General features: G+C 46.9%; 1 protein-coding gene across 3 annotated transcripts in view; it reads left to right on the top strand.

Annotated features, from left to right (window-relative positions):
- Positions 1-5886: 5886 nt before the first annotated feature.
- The window catches only part of SYNDIG1 (synapse differentiation inducing 1), a 65161-nt gene continuing 45797 nt past the window's right edge, over positions 5887-25250 (top strand). The window contains exons 1-2 of one of the 3 annotated variants that reach the window (XM_040698213.2): positions 5887-6220; positions 20398-20958. In XM_040698213.2, coding sequence (XP_040554147.1) covers positions 20485-20958 — 474 coding nt within the window. In that variant the 5' untranslated portion in view covers positions 5887-6220; positions 20398-20484. Of the gene's footprint in view, positions 6221-6487; positions 6667-15814; positions 15880-20397; positions 20959-25250 lie in introns of those variants that run through there. The other 2 variants (XM_015283540.4, XM_046939533.1) reach the window with 2 other exon arrangements.

Genomic DNA, 25250 nt, shown 5'->3' on the forward strand with positions numbered 1-25250 from the left:
CAACATACAGCGACGACTGTTTTGACTTCATTTTCAGCTCTCCCTTTTTAGAAACAGTGGCTTGGCTCCCCAACTGGTTGTAAATCCAGGTCTCTGCAGTGGAGCTATTCTGATTTACACCAGAGGAAAATCTGGCCTCTCGCTGAGAAGAAATGGGCTGCCAGTTTAATTACTTCATCCCAGGTATGGCATTAATAATATGGGAATAAATTTAATGCTGCTAAGTAACAGCAATACAGAGGATTTTGTCACATGCATGACAATTAATGTGTGGTGCATGGTATTTCTGCTTCTCCCGAGTTCCCTTTTAAATGATGCTCCTTGTGACTTGAATTTCAAAGAGTACTTATCCTAGTATTTCTCATTATTGATGGTGACTGTTCACAGGAGCAGCTCATGGCTGCTTTGTTGGCTCATCACTTTTGATTCCATGCCCAGATGCTAAGGACGGAAGCGTGCAATTAATTTGGAATCTCAACCCTTCATTGATTTCAGTTGGGAGTTTTTCCTTGAACACCAAAGGCCTGATCTGTCCCTGACTACCTTTAAAATTGAATTTATATGGAAAATATCTTTCTTTCCCATTATAGATCTCTTCTGTGAGAAGGGATCTCAAACCTCTGCTTGCCTATAAGAACATACAAAGAGACCAGCAGAGAGGCATAAGCTATAGGTGATCCCCTCACTGTCAGTGGGACAAAAAGATCCGATTTTGAGACATAGATATTAAAAAAAAAAAGGTGAAAAGGACAAGCTCCAGACCTCCTCCCATGAACAAGACGAACAGAGACCCAAAAGTTGACTTTCTTTTAGATTGTGCTTTCTTTGCCTGCAAATAAGAGTAGTCTCCAAGCAACCAGGCTTCCCTTGTTCACATCCCAGCTCCCCTGCAAGTGCCTTGAGCCTCAGAGCACTGGCTGGCTTAGAACAAGTGGAATATGACCACCTCAAAAGCAGCCTCATAGTCTGATCAGGGTGCCACATGAGCCATGTGATGAGCTATGGCAATCTGGCATTGCTGGAGTACCTCTAGAGGTTTCGTTAGGACATTTTCTTTGTGAACACCTTGTTCTTTCTCTTCAACAGTTACTCCAAGGAGGAATAACCCTCTCATCATATATAAAAGAAAGGTAAGTACATAGAAATTCATGACCAAGCTAAATTAAAGTTCTCCTTGCATTTTAAGGTTGCATCAGTTAATTCAATATCCATTCCAAGTAGGTGTTCATCAGCCAGAGGGATTAATGAATACAGTGGAATGTTTGTGGGACTATCCCAGTTCTCTCTCCACATCTACAACATTTACTAACCATAATGTCCTATCATTCAGTTTAATATCTGCCCAGTTAGACATAAATGTGCCTGCATATATCTAGGTGCTGCACATCCATTGGGACTGAGTAGCACCCTCTTTTTCTGTCCCAGCTATTTATTGTATCAGAACTCTGGGGAAAGGACTGCCTCTTACCATGTTTATGTACAAGTCCTTACATACAGGAGCCTGGAAAATCCAAAAGATAAATAACAGGGACAATTTCATGGCACTCAGCTCCAAAAAGGTGTCTGACGTACAATAAGGCAGTTATGCTGCAGTTTCACAGCATAACTTGGATGAAGACATTTTAATGGGAAATGCTGAACAACTCGGGAGCTCCCTAATCATATCCAAGGGGAACCTTTATCATCTCAGATATCTGTCAGACTCTGTTCAAGGTCTATAGCACCTAAATATTGTCACCGGTGACTGGTTCCTTTGCTTACAAAAAATCAAAAGGTGGCCTTGGCATGTTTCCTGTCTGACAGATGGCCATGTCTCAATCAGCACTAACTTCTGCCTTTCCTGGCTGTCTCAAAAGACTGACATTGCAAGAAAGCACAGAAATGGTATAATCCCCTCTCCCTTGGAGCTGCCCTTTCTGCTCAAGGAGCTGTCTTATGAATAGGGATGCATTAGTGCCAGTTCTTGAAGTAAGGTTTTCTGGAAGAATCCCAAAAAATCCAAACATGAGAACTACCTGTAGTGGGACAAGGCACAGATGGCAAAATAAAAGCAGTGTGCTTTTTTTGAGCTTCCAAGTCTCTGGACATCTGAGCTCTTGGACATATGAGTAACTGGGGCACATCAACTGAATTTATGTAACTTATCCAAGAGAAAAGCAGATAGAGACAAACCTTGCCAGAGTCCTGTGTGTGTAAGAGGATGGTCCTGTCTCACTTGAGCCAGAAGGTCCCCCTGAATTAATATAGTACCAGAGGTAAAGTCCTACACCCTGTTTGCTTCATCTTTTTAGCAGACCGAATACAGGAGCTACATTTTCTTGCTTCAGGTTAGGCAAAGATTGACAGTAACTGTGGTTAGATTCTTCCTCTGCTGCGAGGAAGTGTGCATGTCCAGTATTAAAAAGAGTAAACAAGAGTTCAAAGCGATGAAATACTTGGTTTTCAGCTAAGCTACATTGTTCACTTGGCCAGGAAATAATACATTTTATTTTAACGTTTGCCATAAATACATAACAAGAACAAAAATGCCCAGCTTGTGGGTAACCTGAACTTCCATTTTTTTGTGCTGGTTCCAGGACTACAGGCAAGCAAAACAACACAGACTTCAGCACCCCCACCTCAGCATTCTTCTTTCTTAGAAATTTAAAAGCACTCCTGGCTACATCTTTGGGGTCTGATCCAATTAAATGGAAAGATCCTTGTTGCCTTTGGCAGGATCAGATTACAGATTTTTGACTGCTTCCCAACTGCTCCATATCATCATCCTGAGTGATGTGTAGTTCAGACACCATCAGTACCAATGGTACCAGGATTTTGGACAGGCACCTTAGGGTGCAGGTCTGCAAGCCCTAGAGCTACACTCTTCTGAACTCAGTTTCCTGCAGCCCAATCATGTCCTTCAAGTGATGAACAATTCTTGCAGTCTTGTAGCCCTGCTTTGTGCTTTTGTGGCTCGTTGCTGCTCTGGATACCAGAACACAGCCCTTGCATCCTAGATGTTCTTTCTGTCTCCCTTGGCACTGCGGGAAGATCCCTCCGCTACCACAACCCCAAGTCGTTAAGGCTGAGTGTATCACTTGCATAACCTCACTGAAACCAATGAACATTGCTGTATTAACTGGGCTCTGCTCCTGCTGAGCTCGTGATGAACTTGGGGAACAACCTGGTACCCTGCTATTGTTTCAAAGGCAGTAAGTGCTGTTTTGATTTCTCTGCAGTGCAGGATACTGGGTCATAGACAAATAAGGAGCCATCCACAAAGTAAGGAGGAGGTTTAGCAGAAGGTTTTCAAGGGAATATTTAAGACAGGTCCTTCTGCTTGAAGAAGATGTTTTCTCTTTGGTCATCTCAAAGGTCTGGGCTCCAGTCATGTACTGGAATTGTAGGAAGGAGCAGCACTTTGTCCTCCCTTCCTTCACTGGTGATAGGTGGTGCTGCTGCTCTTCCTAGAGCCCAGCGATGCGCTTGCAGCTCTTTAGCTTTCTACTTTCCTACTCAGGGTTTCCTTTCCCTGCAAGGATGTACACCACACAGGAGACCTGTGATTTTGCTTGGATAGCTGGGGACAACAGGCTATTTCCCCCAGCAGCTCTCATGAGTGTATTAGAACATGAAAAGGAGTAGGCCAGTTGATGGCAAGCTTAGCACAAATAGGGATGCAGCTTGATTAATGCTTCTTAGAGCACAGGTTAATTCCTTCCTTGGTGTTTTTTTTGGCAAGAGAAGATGTTGACAAGACAACAGAGGATGAAGTATGTTCCAGTCTGTATGTTTCCAAGAAAAGATTAGATGTCTCACTGAGTGATATGGTTTAGAGGGCATGGTGGGGATGGATGGATGGATGGATGGTTGGACATGATCTCAGCAGTCTTTCCAACATTACTGGTTCTATGCTTCTATGATAGATACTACTTTTGTTATTGTTGGGTTGTGATTGCTCCGATAGTTGTTTCTGCTGCAAAACTCAGATGAAGCAAATTAGGCTTAACTTCCTCACTGACAGGGAGCTTTTCTATCATGGTTTTCCTGCACTGAATGAAGAACATGCTTTTGGTGCACGAAGAATGGGAAAGGTGGGAGGGATAGCGTTACAGCAAATGATTACTCTGATGTTGGTACCAAACCTTGCCTCCATATCAGTATGGAAAACACTTCATTTTGGAAGCATGAGGGGAAACAAACAGAATCATGGGATGCGGTTGCCTTAAAGACAGAAAATTGAATACAGAAATCCCTTCCCTGCTCTATTCTGTGTAAATGCAATGTTTTTCTTTCAGGTTAAAATCTAACAAACCCTTTTGGAAATCTTGCCACATTTCCTCCAGTCAAGAAGGAATAGAATTTTGCCAGGAATTCACCAGCCATCCAAGCCAGCTGATAGCTCCAATCAGTAACAGTAACACTGGATGATAAGGATTTGCACTGTAGCAGCTAGAAGGCATTTGGTTGCAAGCCAGCACCCCTACAGTTTTGCTCTGGTAGGAGAAGAACAGAAAGACAGTCATTTTCCTAAAAGTCTTACTCAGTTAAGGCTTAATGAATGCGGCTCACAGGCTTCCGTTCCTGAAAAAGGAAAGGTGAAAAGCACTTTGCAGAATCAGAGTAATCATGATTTGGGACTATTTTTTTTTTCCTATTTATCCTCTCCCAGTGTCTATTACAGTAAGAGACCATTTTCCTTAAAGCCTCCCTGAAGTCCAGAGGGAGTCAGGAATGGTATTGAGTACTGATGGGAGACACTGAAAACAAAGTTAGGGACTGGAGGGACGTGATGCACTCTGTTTTCAGGGCTGAGTCCAACCTGTCAACCAGGAGGAAGTTTTCTCACTTACCAGATGCTGATCCCTGCCAGCAATGAGATGGCAGACGGACAATGAGTTTCTGGGGTTTTCATATTTCAGGGAAGGCTGATGGCAGAGCTCACATAGCTTATCTCCCATCATCTGCACTGCGTCCAGGGCTGCAACACAGAGCCAAGGTGCGTCCAGGCCCTGAGATGTCTGATCAGAGGGTGAAGGCAATGGAGTGTGGGAATAAAAGAAAGGATGGTCAGGCCTTATGGCAATACTTGCCCTAGTGCAGATTTTTCCATGCAGATAGAGGAAGGCTATGCCTCATCCAGACCCATGCTTCAAAGAGATTTATGTTTTCTTAAACCCTAGTGGAAATGCTACAGCTGAGGGTGTCCCTTGTGTAAGAGAGGATCCTAGATGCTATCACCGTGTCAGCCAAGCCAGGGTTCTGTAGGACTGCCTGGAAGAAGTATTCTAAGACCTCATGGTTTTAGTTTCCATCAGAGGAACCAAGTTCTGCTGAAAAGGGTATCTCCTGTGGGAAAGGATTGCTTACTGATGCTTTCAGAGATAGATATATGGAATTAAATCTATCAAAGCAAAAATGCTAATTGTTTGTGGAATGTTAAAAAAAAAAAAAAAAAGGAAAAATGTTTAAATGTTCCCAAACATTCAGATATTATTCTGAGCTTTTTAATTTTGTTTCTCCAGAAGAGACAGGGTTTTCAGTTTCCATCTTTTTTTTGTGAGATGAAAATGAAAGATCCCTAGTGATGGGCTCCACTGGTCCAGGAGGATGGATAAGGCTCATTGCTCATTGGGAGAGAACTAAAATGTTGTGAAAGAGGGGGAAATGGGGCTGGAGGGATTTTCTGCTGAGAATCCCAGAGAGAAGCACGAGTTCTTTAGCACGTCTTATAAATCTTGAATGCTCTCCTTCAGAAAAGATTTGGCATGGGATATTTTGAGAGTATGAAGAACGAACAGTACACAAGCAGAGAGCTAAAACAGCCTTACCCCAAATAGAGACATCAAAAACGCATGGGGGAGTGGGGGTGGGGGGGATGTAAGGCCTCGTGTCTCTCTCTGCAGTGAGGAAGGACAGCAATCATCGGAACAGGGCATGCGATCTTCCCACCGCATTTTAAGCCATGGATGTTGAAGCATCACAAAAAGTGGTGACAAAGAAGCTTTTAGGAAATGACTTGGCCAGCGGGTCTGCTGGAGATGGGAAGTGGAATGAATGAGCCCTGCTTTCCCATCTTATTTATGGTTATTAGGAAAGCAGGGAACGCACCCCCCAGCACCGCAGCAGACAGCCCAGTGTGCTCATTGCCATACTAAAAAACAGCTGGAGCAAAGAAATAAAGTTCTTCAGAGCTGCTGGAGCCTTCCCAGCTCCCTGGGGGTCCTGGTGCCCAGCGTAGGTAAGGGGAAGAGGGAGAAGAAAGGCGGAGGGTGGGGAGCAGCGGTGAGGAAGGCCCCGGGAGGAGGAGGAGGGACAGATAGGGAAGGGTTCCGTCGGTTCCGTCTTTTCCCCCGGGGCTGTGAGGCTGCTCGTGCTGCAAGAGGAAAGTTGGCCCCGCTGCCACGCAGGGCTGCTTCTCCTGCCTCCCTCCGCCTGCCTCCCTCCTCCCTCCCTTTCTCCCTCCTCCTTCTCCTCCTCCTCCATCACCTCGCCGCGAGTTACGCGCACAGTGCAGCCCGGCGGTGCAGGCGGCTCAGCCCTGCCCGGCCCCGCTCCCCGCTGTCCCCCGCCGCCGGGATGCTGCCGGGCACCGCGGCCGGGCGCTGAGCCCGGGCAGCCCCGTCGCCCCTCCCGCAGCCCCGTGCGGGCGGATCGCGCTGCGGGTCACCTTGCAGGGAGGAGGAGGTGAGTGACCCCCCTCCCCACCCCCCCCAATCCCCGCATCTCCTCCGGGGAGCGATGCGCCGCATCTCCCCATCGCCAACCCTCGGAGCGCGGCACGGGGCCGGGGGAAGGGCGGGGGGAGGAACGGCGGCTGCCGCTGCGGAGAGGGGTCTCCGGGGGAGCGCAGGGACGCGGGGCCGCCCCCGGGCCGGGATCCTGCCTATAGGCAGCGCGGGGCGCTCCGCGGCGGTGCTTCCCCGTGCCCCGCCACCAGCCGAGATCGCGGGGTCGGGAAGGGATCGGGTTTTTCCCAGGGCCGGGGGAGCACCGGGCGAGTTTTCTGGAAGGGAAACTGTGCGTGGGGTCCCCCCTTTTTCCCTTTCCCGGCTGAAATCCTCTCCGCTTCGCTGTGGCGGAGCATCCCTCGCTCCCTGCCCTGCGCCCCGCCAAGGGGGGAAAGGTACCGTGCCGAGCCCGGGGGGCACGGCCCCGGGGCACAGCCTGAGGCGGGCACTGCGGGAGGCCCGGCTGCCCGTAGCCGCAACTGCCCTCTGCCCTCAGAGCCCCGCTCAAGAAACACTGGGTTGGGTTTCTTTCCCTTCCCACCCTGTAGTTTGCGGGCAGCGAGAGCCAAGTTGGAGAGAGGGGTTGGTACAGGCAAGGAGGCAGGAGCTATCCCCACTGTTTAGAGGGGTGACCTTGGGGAAGCCCACTCTTTCCTCCTGCGTACCATTAAAGCATCCCACAAAGGAAGGACCCCGTCCAGGTTGGCAACTGCTTTGAGACCTTTCTGGAACTGGCAGTGCAGAAGTGCAAACCTTCCTGGAGCAGTGCTTGTAGCGCATCAGCCTCAAGAGCTGTGCTCCAGGAGAGGTGCAAAGCTCTGTCCGGGACTGGCTTTGTCCCCCCTGAAATCACGGAGCAACCCTTTGGCAGGAGTTGCTCCGGAGAGCAATCTGTTGAACCACCTCTTCAGAACAACTGGAGGGGAGGCTGCAGCCTCAGCGTGTAATGAGAGAGATGCCAAAAAAAAAAAACCAAAAAAAAAAAAAAAAAAAACCAACAAAAAACCAAACGAAAAAGAAAAACAACAAGATCTGAACTTCCCGAGAGATTAAATATTCAAATCACAAATAATTAGACATTAATCTGTTGTAAACAGGGCATTACCGACAATTAAAAGATGCTTTGATATTCTTAAAGTACCGAGAAGATGAGTTAACTGCTACTTTCCGGGGGATTACTGTGTATTATAAATTGCAGCCAGAGCAGCGAATGCTCTTTTCTACATTCATGTATTTAAATGACTTGTTCTTAATTATAGTTAATGAGCTATCAGCTTCAGAGTAGCTGCGTTTAGATGCTCTCTCTATTAGTTTCCAATGACTTCGCTCTGAAGAATAAGGCACGTCTCATTTTGCTGGCCAAGGTGACGTTTTATTGGCACTTTGGTAATGACAGAGTCGTGTCAGGGTGTGTGGCACATGAAGGCATTTGTAGGAATGAAGTTTTCCCTTAGGAAGCGGGCAAGCAGACGTCTCGCACCGCCGGTACCGTAAGCCCTGGGACCAATCTCAGCGAGGCTCTTTGCTATACAAATGCAGATGTAATGCAGTAGTGGTGTGCACGGGCACCACCACGACACGTTTCACATGGCGAATGCTGAGTGTGGATTTAAAACGCTTTGCCTTCTAAGGACAGCGTTAGAGAAAAGGCACCAGCATCACTGGGCAAGGGTTTTTGTCTTTGCACTGTGAATTTGTGTCTGTAGACATTTACAAGTCAGCCATAAATTCCTCTGTGCCGGAGGATTTGTAAGAGTGGTTGTCTGGTAATGAAGATTGCAGATCACATACTGGGACTTCCCTGCTTGGTTTTCTTCGCTTTGGAGGCTCAACTTCGTACAGGCCAACGTACAGCGCTATTGGGGGAAAACAAAAGGAGAAGAACTGCAGAGGTTTAAAAACAGGAGGACAACCTTCTGCATGTTTAATGACTTTGTTCTGACAGAACGGAATGCATCCTGTGTGTGTGTAAGCGTGTCAGGGCTGAGCCCACATCCCCCGGCCATCAAATCCAACACCTCTCAATACTCTTCGTCTGGTAGAGGCTGGAAACCACTGCAATGAGATCACAGCAAAATGCTGCCCAGCTGATGTAAACGTCAGCGACCCCAAGGATGCAGGTGAACCAACTGCTGCCACCACTGGATCTGGCACAAAAGATTTAGTGCTGAGAGTTTGGTGTCACAGCATCGGAAGGATGAGGAACTCTGGTTCTTCTCATTGCACCACTAAGGCTGCATTTTAAAATAGTGCTGCAGTACATGAGAGGTATGACTCCATGCACGCCTTTAGCACTCCCAATTTTAAACACGGCATCGCTGTAAATGTGTATCCGTGTGTACGTATCTATATAAAACCGGGATGTGTAAAGTTCCCTCATTAACCGCCCACCCAAATCCGTGCTGTAAGTTATTTCTGTCCCTAAGCTCCAAGGCTTCGGGTTGCTGAGGCACGAGAATGAGCTGACCGCTCACATGAGGGCACTGGACTCTGAGCGGAGTTCAGTGGGGTTAGGTGGGTTGGTGTGCTGTGATTGAGTAGAGCTCAGACCCCTCAAAAATCACAGGCCTCAATGATCTCCTGAGGTCCCTTGCAACCCCTGCAATCCTGTCATCCTGTGATCGACTCTGTGATTTTTGAGGGGTCTGAGCTCTACTCAATCACTGCAAATTACATTTGCGACTGGATAGTTTTCTTGGAAGATAATCATGGGATCATCAAAGAGTGGAGCTCCTGAGTGGTCCCCTGCTCGTCCCATGACATACTCTGCCTGGCAGCAGGTCCTGCAGCACAGCTGTGCTCAGCATCTCCTGCCGCGTGCAACAGCTGATGCAGTCCTTGCTCAGTGCATGGGGCCCCCATCTCATCCACCCACCTTTCTTCTCCTATTCCTGCACGCTCCACAAAAAAGCAACCTGCCTTCTCCCCACTGCATGTGGCTTGAGGATCATGGAGGTGATGTGGAGCAGAACTGGAGCCTCCCATACGGCAATCTTCTATTTCTCTGTGGGAAAGACGAAGAGGGAGGACGATGCAGGGCTTTTCTTCAAGCTCTGGCAGTGCCTTGAATGTAAGTGAATGTAATGCCTCAAATGTAAGTGGCTGCTTAATCTAATCATCCTCGCCCTGATGAACTGGCACTAGCAATTCCACAGCATCACAGGAGCATTACTATAAGTGGCTTACAGCCCTGGGGTGCTTCTCTTGGGGCAGGAGAAACAAGTACCTTCGTTTTGCACAAAGGCAGCACCACCACGCTGCTTCCTTGCTCTGTCCTCTCTCTGTTTCTTATCCCTGCTTCAGGAAGACCTTAAATCCCAGCCTAGAGCATAGTGATGGCGTGTCGCATCCAGAATGAGCACAGCATAGGTGCCGAGTCCTGTGCCTTGCTTCCTGAACACAGCGTGGGAAGGGGAGCAATGCCACAGAGTGGGGTTGTATGGGAACTGCTGAGTCACGGCCTGAACCACTGATTGAGCACCTGTGGAAAGGACCAGGTCAGCCTTGGGAGCACAGGTGAAGGCAGTTCAGCTGCGTGACCAGAAGGGGTGGAGCCTGGCTGCACCTTTCCTAGACCCCATTTAAGGGCTGACTGCCATGGGGGAAGGTTGGAGCTTCTTTCCTTGTGGAGTTTTCCCTATGAGCCTAGATTTTTGGAGATGGGTGAGCATTCTTTTCCTGTTTGTCCCTTTTGCCATTTCATTCTTGTATCAACTTTCCACCATATTAATCTTTCTAACTGTAATGGGTGTACCGAGGACCCATCAGGAATGACACCTGGATGAGTCAGTGGGGTCAAGGCTGGAGCAGCACCTTGATGCTGACTTCTGTGGCCAGCTTGGTTATGGGATTTGAGGTCACAGAGAAGCACCAGCCTCAGCCCACAGGCAGACAAAGAGGGCCAGGTGATGCCATGATGTTGATATTCACCTGTACGTGTGTTTCCTGCATGCACTTAGAAGCTCTGTTGTGTGCTGCGGGGGCTTTGCCTCACTGCAGGTTTCTGCAGAGCACCGCATCAGTTTTACTCTAAGCTAGATAATTTTAATTCTGTTGCAACACCAGGCATCGATGAAATTAGGCAGAGGGGATCTGTGGTAACTCAGTCTTCCCCTGACCTCTAATTCTGGATTGACCTCAGAAACAATCAAAGCTCCATAGTGGAGGAACCAGGAGGTTGGAGGCATTACAACTTCTCACCTGAAGACACAGCTTGACTGACAAGTAAATAATTACATGCAGTGAAACAAGAACTTCTGTGGTGTGTGAACTTTCACTCTGCAAAGCAAGGATTGTGGTTAGTTAATGAGATTAATTGCTCTGGCACCAAACTTGGAGTGATCAGTGTGGGTCTTTGGTGAAGCGTTCCCCCTGAGCTGGAGCAGCTCTTGGCAGAATACTACAGCTGGGGAGAAATAACCACCTGTATGGGGTAGGGGCTGGCCTGCCAGAGGGGAGCTCTGCAGAAAAGGACCTGCAAGTCCTGGTGGACAACGGGTTGGCTGTGAACTGGCAGTGTGCCCTGGTGGCCAAGAAGGCCAGTGGTATCCTGGGGTGCATTACAAGGAGTGTGGCCAGCAGGCCAAGGGATGTGACCCTCCTGTTCTGTTCTGCCCTGGTGAGGCCACATCTGGAGTGCTGTGTCCAGTTCTGGGCTCCTCAGATCAAGAAAGACAGGGATCTCCTGGAGAGAGTCCAGTGGAGGGCCACAGAGGTAATGAGGGACCTGGATCATCTCCTGTTTGGGGAAAAGCTGAGAGAGCTGGAGCTGTTCAGCCTAGGGAAAGCAGAAGGCTGAGAGGGGATATTACCAATGTTTATCTAAAATGGGGGAATCAAAAGATGGGGCTGGGCTCTATTCAATGGCACCCAGTAACAGGACAAGGGGCAGTGGGCACATACTGAAACGTGTGGAACTTCCATACAAATGTGAGGAACTTCTTTACTGTGAGGCTTACAGAGGACTGGAACAGGCTGCACAGGGAGGTGGTGGAGTCTCCTTCTCTGGAGATGCTCAGAATCTACCTGGACACTTTTCTGTGCAACTTCCTGTAGGAAGCCTGCTGCAACAAGGGTTTGGACTCGATGATTTCCAGAGGTCCCCTCCAACCTCTACAATTCTGTGACTCTGAATCACACTAGATGAAATTTCTCTCAGCGAGGGCACTCTAAACAATTAAGAATGCAATTACACAGCCCAGAGCACAGCTGTATTCACTTGCTTTGAAAACAAAGGGCAGCACTACCTTCTACTCTTGCACATAGGTCTTTCAGCCTGAGTACTCTGCTCAAGGTACTGGCTGGAGGTGTTTCATCGTATGTGCCTCTACATATTGTTCTGTGGAGGTTAGTTTTATTGGGCTGGATGTAATTAGAGAGTTTTGCAGAACAACTTTTTGGGATGGCTGGAGGGAGAGAAAATGTCAGTTGTGCCATCTGTTGAGATGCCTTTTATAGCAAGAATCGCTCCTCATGCCTCTGCCTCCCAGTATGGGATGGGGGGTGGGGGTGTCAGAGGGTCGTTGTGAGCTTGGATACACTTGGAGTTGTATTTGGGGTTGTCAGATGGCCGCATGCCTGGTTGTACCAAGCTCACCCTGGACGTGCTGACCATTTGATCAAGGCTGGTTCGTAGCACTCACGTGTCCAGGCACGATTAGGGAGCTGATAATAGCTTTCTGACACTGAGCATTCCCCGATTACATTGGTGAAATGAATTTCTCGCTTAAAAAGGCACGGAGCCTGGTTTTTTGACTGCTTTCACTTTGAAAGTAATTGCCGTAAGTTGTGCAGATGGCAAGGTATTTTTATACTGGCGCCTTCCACAACGGAGAGGGTTATTTACATTACAGCCAGGTGCCGTTATTCAGGTCAGTTATTTATTAGCTGGAAAGTGCAGCTCTGTCATCACATGAAAGAAGTTGTGAGTTTGGACTGAACTCAATAAATAGTTGAGGCTGTCAAAACCGGTTGGGAAGGAAGATGGCTGGAAAAGCCTGGATGTGTCATCTTTTATCGGAGGCAACTTGAGGGCAAACTGAACTAAAAGCCAGTTTGTTCAATTAAAAATAAATAAATGAAACATTATAATTCATTTTGGCTCGTGCAAGACGCTTCCATCTGCTCAAAGGGAAATATTTGGTTGCAGGGGAAACGTTTTTTGTTTCAGGTCAGCACAAGATAATTCCACCTTTCTCCCCCCATTCCTTGGTTCAGCACTGAATCGAGCAATCAATTATTCAGGCAGACCTAATATGCATATGGTAATTTTTTCCAGATTTAAATATACCTCTGGACGGGCAATCAAGAGACCTGGATTTTATTTCCAGCTCTGATCCTGTGTCTGACGTGACCTTGGGCATTTATTTGCGCCCTGACTCCCTCTTCTTTTTTAGGGCAGAAGGGTGGATTTGCTGCTTATTGGTGATACTAAAATAGCAGGGAGGTCTTTTTACTTCTACTGCTAGCAATTAAACATTTAGGTATCACTAATGCATGCTTTTGGAACTCTCCCAGTGTGAGTTAGCTGCACTGCTTAACAAAACTCCCTGTAGTTTACTTAATAGGTCAAAAGGAATTTCAGTTGCTGAAATAGCAGCTCTTCCTTAAAACAAAACCTATTATAATGAGCCCTACTGAATCAAAGAAGGAAAATACAAAGGGGAAAGATTTTCTCTTCCTTTCCTTACGTATTTCACTTTGTAATCAGCTCTCCAGATCCATACTGATTTCTCAAAGCAAAAGGTCCATACGTGTTGCTGTAGTTTTTAGATGTTAGAAACCCCTTAAAGCACCTTAAAGCTTACTGCATTATGTGTTTAAAAGACCCTGACACCTGAGGAATTGCACCAGGAGAGCTGTGATCTCCAAACCTCTAGATGTGTTTTATTAGGCTGCAGCTCTTTAGGAAAGCTTTCTGCCCACTGCTTTGTGTGCTGGCAGCTGGGAACTATCATGAAACCCCACAGAACTTGGTTGGCTCTGGTAGTTGTGGGGCAGCATAAGGGCAAGGAAGAAGGTGTGGGAGCAGTGCATGTCTTGTTGGGAGCATAGGAGGCAGGTAGAAACCTGCTAGAAACAAGGAGGTTTCAATCATAGGATAGTTTGAAGGAACTTCAGGAAGCCTCCAGTCCTATCTCCTGCTCCAAGCAGGGTCAGCTGAGGGGCTGTTCTTCATCCAGTCAGGTATTAAAAATCTCCAAGGATACACAGCCTCCATGGACAGCCTTTTCCAGTGCTTTACTGTCCTCCTGGGACAAAGATTGCACCTTGTATTCAGAACAGGCTCCCATGCAGAGGAACACAAGCTCTTTGAACTATTTTTCCTGGCCTGATCTGCTGAGAACAGCAGGGGTAAGTCTTGGGAGTGGATGAGGACTCTGCTTTCCATGCCGGCATGGCTTACCCTCCTCTGCAAGCCTTCCTGCCAGTAAACCAAGCGTTGGAGTTGATGAGGTCCCCCCTAGCCAGGTGAGACCTTGTGGCTGCTGTTCTGCCTGGATAAAGGTCTTTCTGATCTCTTCTGGGGAAAGGGCTGGGGCTTTTCAGCTGTAGTCTAGATCTCCAGAGGTAACCTGATGGTTGGACTAGATGATTGTAGGGGTCTCTTCCAACCTTAATTATTCAGTGATTCCAACCAAGCTGCTTGCTCATGCTGACCTTTAGGTAGCTGGCAGGGGGTTCCAGAAGGCTGAGGGAAGCTGAGGCTGTGTTAGAGTTGTGCGAAGGGGAGACCCCCATGGCAGGACAAAAACATCCCACTGGGTCACTGATGAAAGGAATGTGGGGACAATGTGCAGTAGCAGAGTTGGCTTGTGCTCCTTGTCTGACAGAGCCTAGGGCACAGTGATTAGCTCTTCTCTCCTTGCCCTGTTTGCAGCTTGCATCTCTCTGTCTCACACCTTTTGCTTAATTAGTTTGTCAGCCACTGTCACCATAGCAGAGGAGTCTGCAGAGCGCCCAGCAGAGCACAGCCCTCACTGCAGCTACAGTAGCTGGGCTCTGCCGTCACACAAGTGATAGCTTAATAAACCACAGCGTTGCAGATGAGATATCTTGGCGCTGGCTGCAGCTGCTTATTAAAATAGGGACAGAGGGGAGGGGAAAAAAAAAACCCACAAGAAATAGAGGATAAAAAAAAAAAAGTTGAAATAATGAATAGCTTCACTTCTAACACCAGAGACCTGGGTGAAAATTTCTAATCCCCAAGGAAAAAAAATAGATTGAAGTTTGACCTAGTATTTGTCATTAGCTTGAACTTGGTTTTCTCTTCTGGTTCCAGCCTCAAGTCTGAAAGTGCAGAGTTATTTCTGGTTGGCCTGAGCACCAGTGAGTGATTTGTGGGGAGAAACTCAAACTGTGTGAAGACAAATGAAACCTGAATCAACCCAGTTAAATTAACTCTGCATCTTGGAGCAAATTGAACTGCTCTCCTATTTAAAGGGCTCTGATGAGTTTCATTTTCCTGTCAGCATCATTTTGAAGCCTCTCTGTGGTCCAAGGAAACGAGAGTGGCTCTTTTTGCTCTGAGTGTTGGCTCCCTGCAGAGAAGGCATCCTTTGATTGCCTCCAGTTGTCTATTACAGATTGTCTGCTCAGTCGTTCTGCCATCCAGAATCCTCCAGGCTGCAGCTGGAGCTGGAAACTGGGATGGTCTTCATGGCAGCACCTACCTATACATCCGAGTTACAAATATGACTCTGGCCCAGGCTGGGGAAAGACCTTAACAAAAGGATGGTGTGGCCAACCTCCCTTCCAAGGAGTGCCTGTAGGCAGGAGGGTACAGGCTCTGAGCCATTACCTTTTGCCCCTAAGCCTCATTCATAGCCATGTGCTCTTGTCCCTTGCTCCACCAGATGAACCTGGAGGAATCCACTTGTTTCATTTATCCTAGGCTTAGTTAAGATGCAGGAGTCTCACCTATAGCTTATATAGTGTATGGGAGCTGCTGAGTCATGGCCTGAACCACTGATTGGGCACCTGGGGAAAGGACTGGTTCAGCCCTGGGAGCACAGGTGAAGGCAATTCAGCTGTGTGACCAGAAGGGGTGGAGCCTGGCTGCACCTCTCTTAGACCTCATTTAAGGGCTGACTGCCTCTAGGGAAGGATCTCTGGTTGGAAATCCCTCCCTTGTGGAGTCTTCCCTGGGAGCTTAGATCTTCAGAGACAGGTGAGCACCTTTCTTTTTCCTTTGTAACGCCATTGCATTCATGCTAGTCCCTTTGCTGTTACACTTCTGTATTGCACTTCCACTGCATTAATCTTTCTGGTTGTAACACATGGGTATGCTGTGTTGTCCTGTCCCATGCGCCTTGCATAACTGCTATTAATTTTTCCCGTGAAACATCCTCAAGTGCCTGCAGTAAGTGAAATGAATTCCGGACTATGAGTCAAATTCTCCCACCAACACTGGGATAGCATCAGGAAACAAAGGCCTTGGAAATGTGATTTTACTCTCTTCAGCCAGTGGCTGGGGAGTGAGAAACCCAGAGGAGGTTCACTTTTATCAGTGAGGACGTGAGATTTCATTTCTGGCTGACAGCACTCTTAATCCCACTTTTTTATTGATGAAGAACCTCTGGGTGCCTCAACAGTTTCTCAGTTTCCCCAGACAGCAATTGACCTTGTCTCAGCTGTACATCAAGATGCACTTGCAATCAAGGTGCTATTGATTTAAACTTAATGGCCAGCTGCTCAGGATTTTCACCTGGAAAAGCAAAATCAATACCACTTTATTATTATTATTAGCTATATACGCGGTATAATGGAAAGTTATAAGAGTCTCACCAGCTCCTTACCATTAAGCCATACAATTGTAGGGCTGAGAACATTGGGTCAGGCTGTGGTAAAGTAGCCAAGTAGCAAAATGACATGAGGAATAAACAGTTTTCCTTGACTGAATGCTGCCATCCATATTTCTCTTTGCTGACCTTCCCTGAGGCATGCAGGCTGTGCTGCTATGTGGGACCCCAGAGAGAACGTCTTGAGCGATGCATTTGCCATATTACCAGAGGAGCTATGTGTGGGAAGGATGTTTCTTGTCTTGTCCTTTCCTCATTTCAGGTGTTTTCTTTCCTCCCTCCCCCATCCCAGGGGGAAAGTGTCATTCAGAATCTGCAAAGTTGATTTACAAGAGTGGTTTAAATGCACATCAGGTAGCACTGGACACATAACTTCTTAGGTCTGAGGTAGGACTAAGCAAACACCACAGGCTCTCTCCTACCTACTGAATGAGACAAAGATCCATCCTGTTATTTGCAAGCTGAATGGTCCAGCATTGACTGGTATGATGGTAGTGGCCTTAAGTTGCATCAGGGGAGGTTCAGGTTGTATATTAGGAAAAGTTTCTTCTTAGAGTGGTGATGCAGTGGCACAGGCTGCTAAGGGAGCTGGTGGAGTCACTGTCCCTGGAGGTGTTCAAGAACTGTGGAGACGTGGTATGGAGGGACATGGTTGGGATGGCTGGATGGTTAGTCATGATGATCTTAGTGTTCTCTCTAACCTTAATGATTCTATGGCTGTGTCTGTGCCACAAAACTCTCTTACCTACCAAAACAAGGTGGTTTTGTCCTTTATGCCTCTGAGAAACATTCATGGCACTTATTCACTTCAGGGTAGATATTGCCTAGGAGCAAGCATAGGCTGAAGCCAGGATATGCTGTTGACCGTGCTAATACTTTACTGGTATGGATGACTAGGGAGTCTGTACGTAGCTGTCCTTAGGTTTTTGGAATAATAGAGATATCTGCTGTAGAGTCTCAAAGACGTCATGAGCAGTTCTTATTCAGGACTTTATGGAATTCTATCTGTCAACACTCCAAAGACTTTGAAGTCAAATTACCCTTTCAAATATCTTCCTTGTAATTAGACATTTGCAAAAGGGGCTTGACTCCTGTCTCACACAGGCTGGTCAACAATGGAGAGCAAGGAGTGGCTTGGGACAGTACTAAATCCTGACAAGGCAATCCTATTGACTTCCTGAAGTGCTCCCGTGTCTCACATCACTTGGACATGCTGAAGCATTTTTCCCTGTGTCTTCTCTTTAGTTGTTTCCTCTTGCTCTTCAGGAGTGTGAGAAGAACTAAAGGATAGCTTTTGTTTCCGATGACTCTGGAGTGTCCCATACATCTTTAAACAGATGAGAGTGACCTTTCCTTGAAGTCCAACCCTTCCAAGACAGAACAAGATAACTACTCAAAATTACACGAGGAAAATGTTCCATCTAGCTCTGGTGTCATGATGTGTGCAGATCCTCATTTGCACCAATCCAGAGTGAGAATTTTCCATGAAGGCGGCATAGCTGTCAATGAAACGCCTGGGGTGAAACTTGCATTTCCCGCAGTCAAGTGTTATCTGGATGATATGTGAATGTAGGGGGGGGGGGAAAAAAAAACACGAAGGGAATCTGACAGTGTAGCTCAAAGGCATGTGATAAAGCTGCCTTAAAAGAGATTTTCCCAAGTGCAACTCAAGTTAGGCAGTACACATTTGTTGGAATTATGTGAGCACACCAGAATACAAGACCTAACCATGCTTTGCTTCAGCCATTGATGCAGTAACCAAATTGTTGCTCTGTTTTTTTTCTGGGAGGGGGCCTGTTTGAGTTGTAGTAATGGGAAGAAGATGTACATCTGTGGCAATGCCATAGCAAATTTTCTGCTGACTTCAGCTTGCTTGAACAACTGCTGGGGCTGAGAATGCTTCTGAGAACATTTGCAGTTCCAAGTGAAGTCTCTCTGACTTCAGTAGGTTCAACAGTTTGTGCCATGTGTCAGGGAGCCTTCCGCACTTTCTGCACTGTCTCAAGGGGAATCCAGCAAAGACATGGGAGAACTTACTTGCTGAGTTTTAATCAGCAATTTTTGGCCAAGTATTTTCTCCTTGTTTCTTTGATAGGGGAAGGGAAAGGAACAGGAATGACTGTGGGCAGACTGTTACATGACAGAAGGATCACCTAAGCAAGGGATCCCATAAAACCTGGATAAAGCAACAGCTATTCTCAACTTAGTTTGTGACCAGGTCCCACTGTGCCTCTGGAGACTCCTAAATGATGGAAATGGGACTGCTCAGTAGCCTACAGGAGACCATGCGCATTGACACTGCTCTGTGGGGTCATTATGTTTGCAGAATGGCCAATGGAAGATGGTATTTCTGCGAACACCAATCCTGAGGCGAATGTGTGACATGTTGATCTCTTCTCCCACTCTAACCTGCTGAATTTTGCTTGCTTCCTTCTAAAGCAGCTACACCTTACCAATAGGTTTGTGCTGGCATAAGCTCATTTATTCAGTGTAATCCCACCATGAATGGAAGGATAGTATGGTCCTCCATTCATTTAGCACAGACATAGCTACACAAGGAAAGGAAGTTTCCTTGGAAAGGCTTGCTCTTAAGTGAGATTTAAGTCTTTAGGACTAAGCCTTTGGAGAAACAGTCCAAGTTTCCAGGCTAATTCGCACACTGGTGTGATTTTGCCAACAGGTTCCACAGGTTTGGGGCTGAGAGTAGCACAGTGTAAATTCCACAGGATCCCCCTATGGTGTATTTTCACTTGTGCAGTTTTCCTGTCAGTTCATCCAGAACAACTTCTGAACTATTTACCAATACAGTAAAAGAGATTTTCTACATGTTAAACCAAGGGCTGTGGATGCAGGTGTTGCAACACACTTAGTTCAGCTTTTTTTGTACATTAGAAGAGTTTCTTGCTTCATTTGTGGTGTAAGAGCAGAAGACCAGCTCTTAATGGTTTAAATGTCTCTTGCAAGCCAGAGGCTCATTGTTGCTCTGATGGATGCATCCACATTTCAAAAAGCATTTTATTTTTTATTTTGGTTGCACATGAGCAAAAGGATTAAGAAAGTATTTGGGCTGGGAAAAAGTAGTTTTAACCTTCTCAACTATCTCTTCAATCCTCATACATTAGTGCAACCCACACAAAGTGAAGCCAGGTTGGTGCTCTAAAGAGATGGGCAACAGTCATTGTTCCCTTGCAAAGTGTGACCATCAGGTCCTGAGGATCAAGAAGTGGTGCCTCTATTTCTTCTAGGTGAATCTGGATGGAACTGGTCCTGCTGACTGGCCTCATCACAGACCTTAATTCTGTCACCACAGGGCAGTCTCTGAGGCTGTGGAAGAAGTGGCTTTTTAAAGTTAAAGAGAGCTGCCTCCTTGTTTTTCCTTCAGTTGAGTTTTGAAGGGGCATCAAAGCACTTGTCAAGGTTGAAGGTTGGCTGCAGAGAATGATAGCTGAATGGATCAGCTGCCCTGCCATTCATAATTGCAGCTTTCCCAGAACTGAAAATGTTTTCTTTCTTTTATCTTTTTGTTTTGTTTTTCCCCATCTCTCTTATCAGAGCGTTCAAAGGAAGGGAATGTTGTCCTTAGAATAACTGTAACATATATGTGAAAATGGAGGGAGTTCATAGCCCTCCTCTGACAGGACCCACCATTACCAAGATATCTCGGGAAGCCTTCTGCCACTACACCTGCTCCTATTCACCTCATGGTATTTTACAAGTTGTTTGCCTTTTCAAATGGGGATATATTTGGAGAGCTAGGTCAAGGTGTGCGCATATGTGAGGCTATATTTCCTCATGAGGTAGTACAAAAGACAAGCTGATCTGGGTCCTTTCATGTGTTATTCATTACCTACGTCCTCACCTTGGTGTCTGTTTTCTTTCTTCTTCAGGAAAATGGAGGGCACTGCCCCAGCGTGACCTGTATCTACAGTACAACACAACACAGCCCACCATCCCGCTCTCTGACGCCTCCCAGTATGGATGGTTTGATTGAGCAGAACAGTGTGCTCATGCACAATAAGATCACCGAGGCTGGGAAAAGGAATGGTTTAATTAATACAAGGAACTTAGTAGCAGAGAGCCGAGATGGTCTGGTGTCAGTGTACCCAACCCCACAGTACCAGAGCCACCGAGCGGGGAGTTCCCCGAGCTGCCTGGAGAATGGCAGGAATGACCCCGTGCAGCAGCTCCTGGATCCCAACATGCTGCAGCAGACCGTGGAGTCCCATTACCGTCCCAACATCATCCTCTACTCGGAGAATGTGCTGCGTTCATGGGGTGAGAGCATCAACTCGGAGTGCTGCGAAACCACCTTCATCGAGGACCGCTCCCCTACTAAGGACAGCCTGGAGTACCCAGACAGCAAGTTCATCGATCTCTCAGCAGATGACATCAAGATTCACACCCTCTCCTATGATGTGGAGGAGGAGGAGGATTTCCAGGAGCTAGAGGTCAGATGTCACGTGGGATCTGTGGGGGAGGGCATGTCTGGGCTCAAGTGTACAGCTTCTGGATGCTGGTTTTCATGGGATCAGATGTATTGCTCTCTCCTCCAGCCAGCACAGGGAGCAATTGCTCAACTTTAGTTGCAGGGTGGAGTCCCGGCTCTGCAGATGCTAATGGCAGGAGTCCCATTGGCACTCCTGCCTCTGAATAGGCTGGCCACAAACTAAAGAAGACCCATATGCTTAAACACTGGGAAAGTCGAGGCCTGAAGCATCTGTCCCATATACGGAGCTGGTTTTACGCAGCAGGCCAGCATCGCTTGTTACTTTCTCTTGATTTGAGCTGGGTGTAAAACTGGTTGTTTTGTGCATACTGGCTCAAACATTAAACCTGTCCACTTGTGAACACAAAACCAGGAGTCTTTGGGTTTCTAGCCACAACAAGTCCTATGCATCTGAATAAGATTTGTTCTGATGGAGTGAAACGCTTCATTAGACTCTAAATGTGATGTTTTCTTTTTAGGTTCCTGTGCTTCATTGATTGCTCACACTAAAGTAATATAAATTTTGTTCTCCAAATGGGGCATACTGGAAATCAGCTTCATTCTTTCTTAAATGGTGCATTTTCTACTTCAGAAAATCCTGGCTCTACCAGCTGCCCAAAGACAACACAGATTTGATTTGCCAGTGGGAGTGGAGGGTGCCCACGCTGTTGCAGATCCCCAAACTTTCTCAGCGTTAGTCACAGGCTCCTAAGCTAGCAAAGCCCACTTGGCTGACTGGAGCGAAGACTTTGCTTCAACCTGGATGTCCAGGAGGAATTCAGGAAGCTATTTTCCCATGTTTCTCTCTCGTGGAGTTTTCTCCATTGAGAGCTAACAGGTCCTAGAACTTCTATTTTCACCTCCTCTAATACCAGCGTCTCACCCCGCGCAGGGGCAGCTCAGCAAGAGGCTGACTTCTCTTTGGTTATCTTTTCTCTCTGTATTGCTCAGGTAAGCAGAGAGAGGTGCTTTTCACAGTGTGTGCTGGTAATACAGTATTCAATAGCTCCACAGGGAAGACAGGAAGTTTCCCTTTGAGGCCTGTGGTGGTGTTAGCTCAAATCATGCCCTTCTATGGCATTTCAAAGCTGGCTGTGGGAAGCCTCATTTTTAATATCAAAACAAAAGGCCGAGATGCTGCCTTTTTGTCCTACCTTTCATCATGCAGCGGTTGTGATGCAAGTGACTGCAGCAGGCACGCAACTGCCTAGTGGTGTATTTCACATCTGGCCTAACACTGAGGCAGAAAGGAAGAAAACACTTTGTTTTCTATAGGATGCGAGGTAGTGGCCTTAGGTTGCACCAGGGTAGGTTCAGATTTGATATTAGGAAAATTTTCTTCTTAGAAAGAGTGATGAGGCAGTGGCACAGGCTGCCCAAGGAGGTGGTGGAATCACTGTCCCTGGAGATGTTCAAGAGCTGTAGTGTTGTTGCAATGAGGGATGTGATTAGTGAGCATGGTGGGGATGGGTTGGTGGTTGGAATAAATGATCTTAGCAATCTTTTCCAGCATTAATGACTTTATGATTCTTGTCAACCCAAATCCAGCAAGACCTTCTTTAGCCAACTGTCAGAGAATGAGCTAAAAAAGACCAGGACAATATGCAGGACAATGAAAAAATATTTTGTACCAAAACTACTGTCCCCTTTCTTGGTGGGATTTTTAAAGTGTCCTTACAGTGTACGGCCCTTAATCTGTTGGAACCACAGGAACTTGGATCAGCTTTGCACAGAAAAGATTTCCTAGTAAACCTCCTGTAAAAGTGAAGGTCTGGGGAAAGGGGCATCACCCTTCCCCTCCAGATCTCCAGAGGGAAAGAAGGGAATTCATCTCCCCATCTTTCTGCAAATGTTTTAACATGCTGTAACTGTGTGCATCGTGTTCCTAGGGCCCTTCTTGTGCTACTGTGAGAGTAATACAGAGGATGCCCATCCTGACCTACCCATACAAGGTGCTCAGGGGAAGCAAGTGTGCCCATGCTATGCATCCACACAGCTCCGTCTATTCTGAATTGGGATTTGTCCTCCACCAGGATAATGAAGGAAGGGGAAGAAAATGAGGGAATGTCTGGGAAGGACCTACTTGACTGGAAACATGTGCATTTTTAGAATTGTTAGAAGCCTCTCCTTCTAGCCCATTTTCAGCCTGCATTTCAGTGCTGCATAGCCAGCCCAGTGCAGTGCTGTGGTTTTCACACTTCTTCTGCAAGAACCAGACTGACATGAGCAATCTACTGAGCAGTTGTCCTCAGCATGAGGGTTCTCAGCATGTGGAGTAACCGGTGGCAATCCATGAAAGCCCAGATTCTGAGGTTGGTCCTACAGGAAGATGAGGAGAGGAGGAGAGATGTGCTCAACAGAACAAGACCAGCAGATGGGTAACTGCTGTGTTGTGCTCCTCTGGTCTCCACCTGGACAGATGCTGTATCAACAGGGCCAGATGCATGAGGGACACCTGGGTTTGGGTAGCACAGAGGTTTGCTAGAGACATAGCTGCACATCCTTTTCCTTTTTTCAAGGAATGGAAAAAAATTACTTGAGGACAGCAGTCACTGAGTGGGGGAATGAACCACGCTGGATCATTAACTACTTAAAAAATTGCTTATCTGTTCAAATGAGAAATACAGCATCTGAATCATGCAGCATGCATCTGGTCCAGTAGGATGCTTTTTTCCCACCCGTTACTGACAAGAAGCAAATGCTTTTTTAAATTACTAATGCACTCAAAGTGGAGTGAAAAGGTTCAGTGCAGGGACTGGGAGTGGAAGTTAGGAGAACAGAAAGAGAGGATAATACAGGAGAGGTGTAGGGTTTTGTTTCCACACTGAGAGACTCAAAGGATTTGTTTTCCTCACCCAGGGTGCACAGTATGTTGCTGAGTACCTTGCCACACTGACTGTCTTGCCACAGTTAATGGGAACTGCATAGCATAAGAGCAGATTGGAGCTCAGTTCTCATAAGGCCTCTTTGTCTTTATACATCTGCTTTGGCATTTCCTTCAGGAGGGAAAACAACAACGAAAAGATCACCCTTTTGGAAGACTTAGCAAAGAGGGAAACTTCATGCAGAAGAGCTCTTTATCTTTTGGTCTCTTGAAAGCTGGGGGCTACCACCTTGCCCTGCATACCAAGGCAAGGTGAGTGGGTTCCCGCGGAGGACATCTCTGTGAAAGTCTTTCAAGGGGACAGAACAAGTTTGGAGCTGTAAGTTATTCCCTTTCTGGCACTGACTTGTTTGTGCAAAGCACCTGCCTAGGGGGTTTTTGTGGCTGGATATTTAGTTGTTTGGAAATGTGGAAAAATCCAACTCAGCCCTTTGTAATGAGCTCCACTGCATAATACTTAACTGGAGTCCATGGACACATGCAAGGAGCAGCTTTTACGGACTCTGCAGCTCAGTGTGTTTCTGTCAATGTTTGCTTTTTGAAGAGTGTTAGGCTTCTGACAGCCAGAAATACTGTTGTTTTCCTGCAAAAGCCTTTGCCACAGACACATTCTCTGGAAAAAGCCAGCTGTTCTGACTGACAGCAGTGTGGTTCTGGTTTGAAGTGCCATCCCAGCCAGGCTGCAGGACTTACTGCTTTGTTGCCTGCCATCCTCTTCAGAATGGGTTTGTTCAGATCACCAATGTTTTCAACAACCTGCCTGCAAGGAGGCATCTTATTCCTCTCCCCAAGCCTGGGGGCTCTGAAAAATCCCAGGAGATGTGGCAGAGGAGCAGGAGACATGCGACGGAGTGATCCTGCCATTCGCTGGCTGCAGCACTGGTGGGCACGTTTAACTTTTGTGTTTCCTTACCAGCAGTGTTCCTCAGGTCCTGGTGTAATGCTATTCAGACTGCATATGGAAATCATAATTGTCTGCAAAGAAAACCATCTCTGAAACAGCTCTTATTAGCACATACAGCCCCATTTTGCTCCAGCAGTCACCAGGCATGAAAGCAGAATGCTGTGCATTCTGTCAAAGATTTAAACTTCTCCTTTCTCTGCTCATCCTTGAAATCAAATGATTCCCTACTTAGGTATCTCTGGAACTCTTATAAATATCTTATGAGCCCTTTACATCACAATTAATAGACAGACAACTTGTCAAATATGGCGGCAGTGAAATATGTAATAGTTCCTAGCTGAAATATCCTCCTGTTAGAGCTCATGTGCAAATACAGTGCTATCCAGAAACATCATTTGTCGTATTAACACACTGGCTACTCTTATTCCTGGCCCCTGGGTAGATGGCTTATTTAGAGAAACCCAAG

This window comes from Gallus gallus, chromosome 3 (genome assembly GCF_016699485.2).
Source record: "Gallus gallus isolate bGalGal1 chromosome 3, bGalGal1.mat.broiler.GRCg7b, whole genome shotgun sequence".
Taxonomy (NCBI): Eukaryota; Metazoa; Chordata; class Aves; order Galliformes; family Phasianidae; genus Gallus; species Gallus gallus.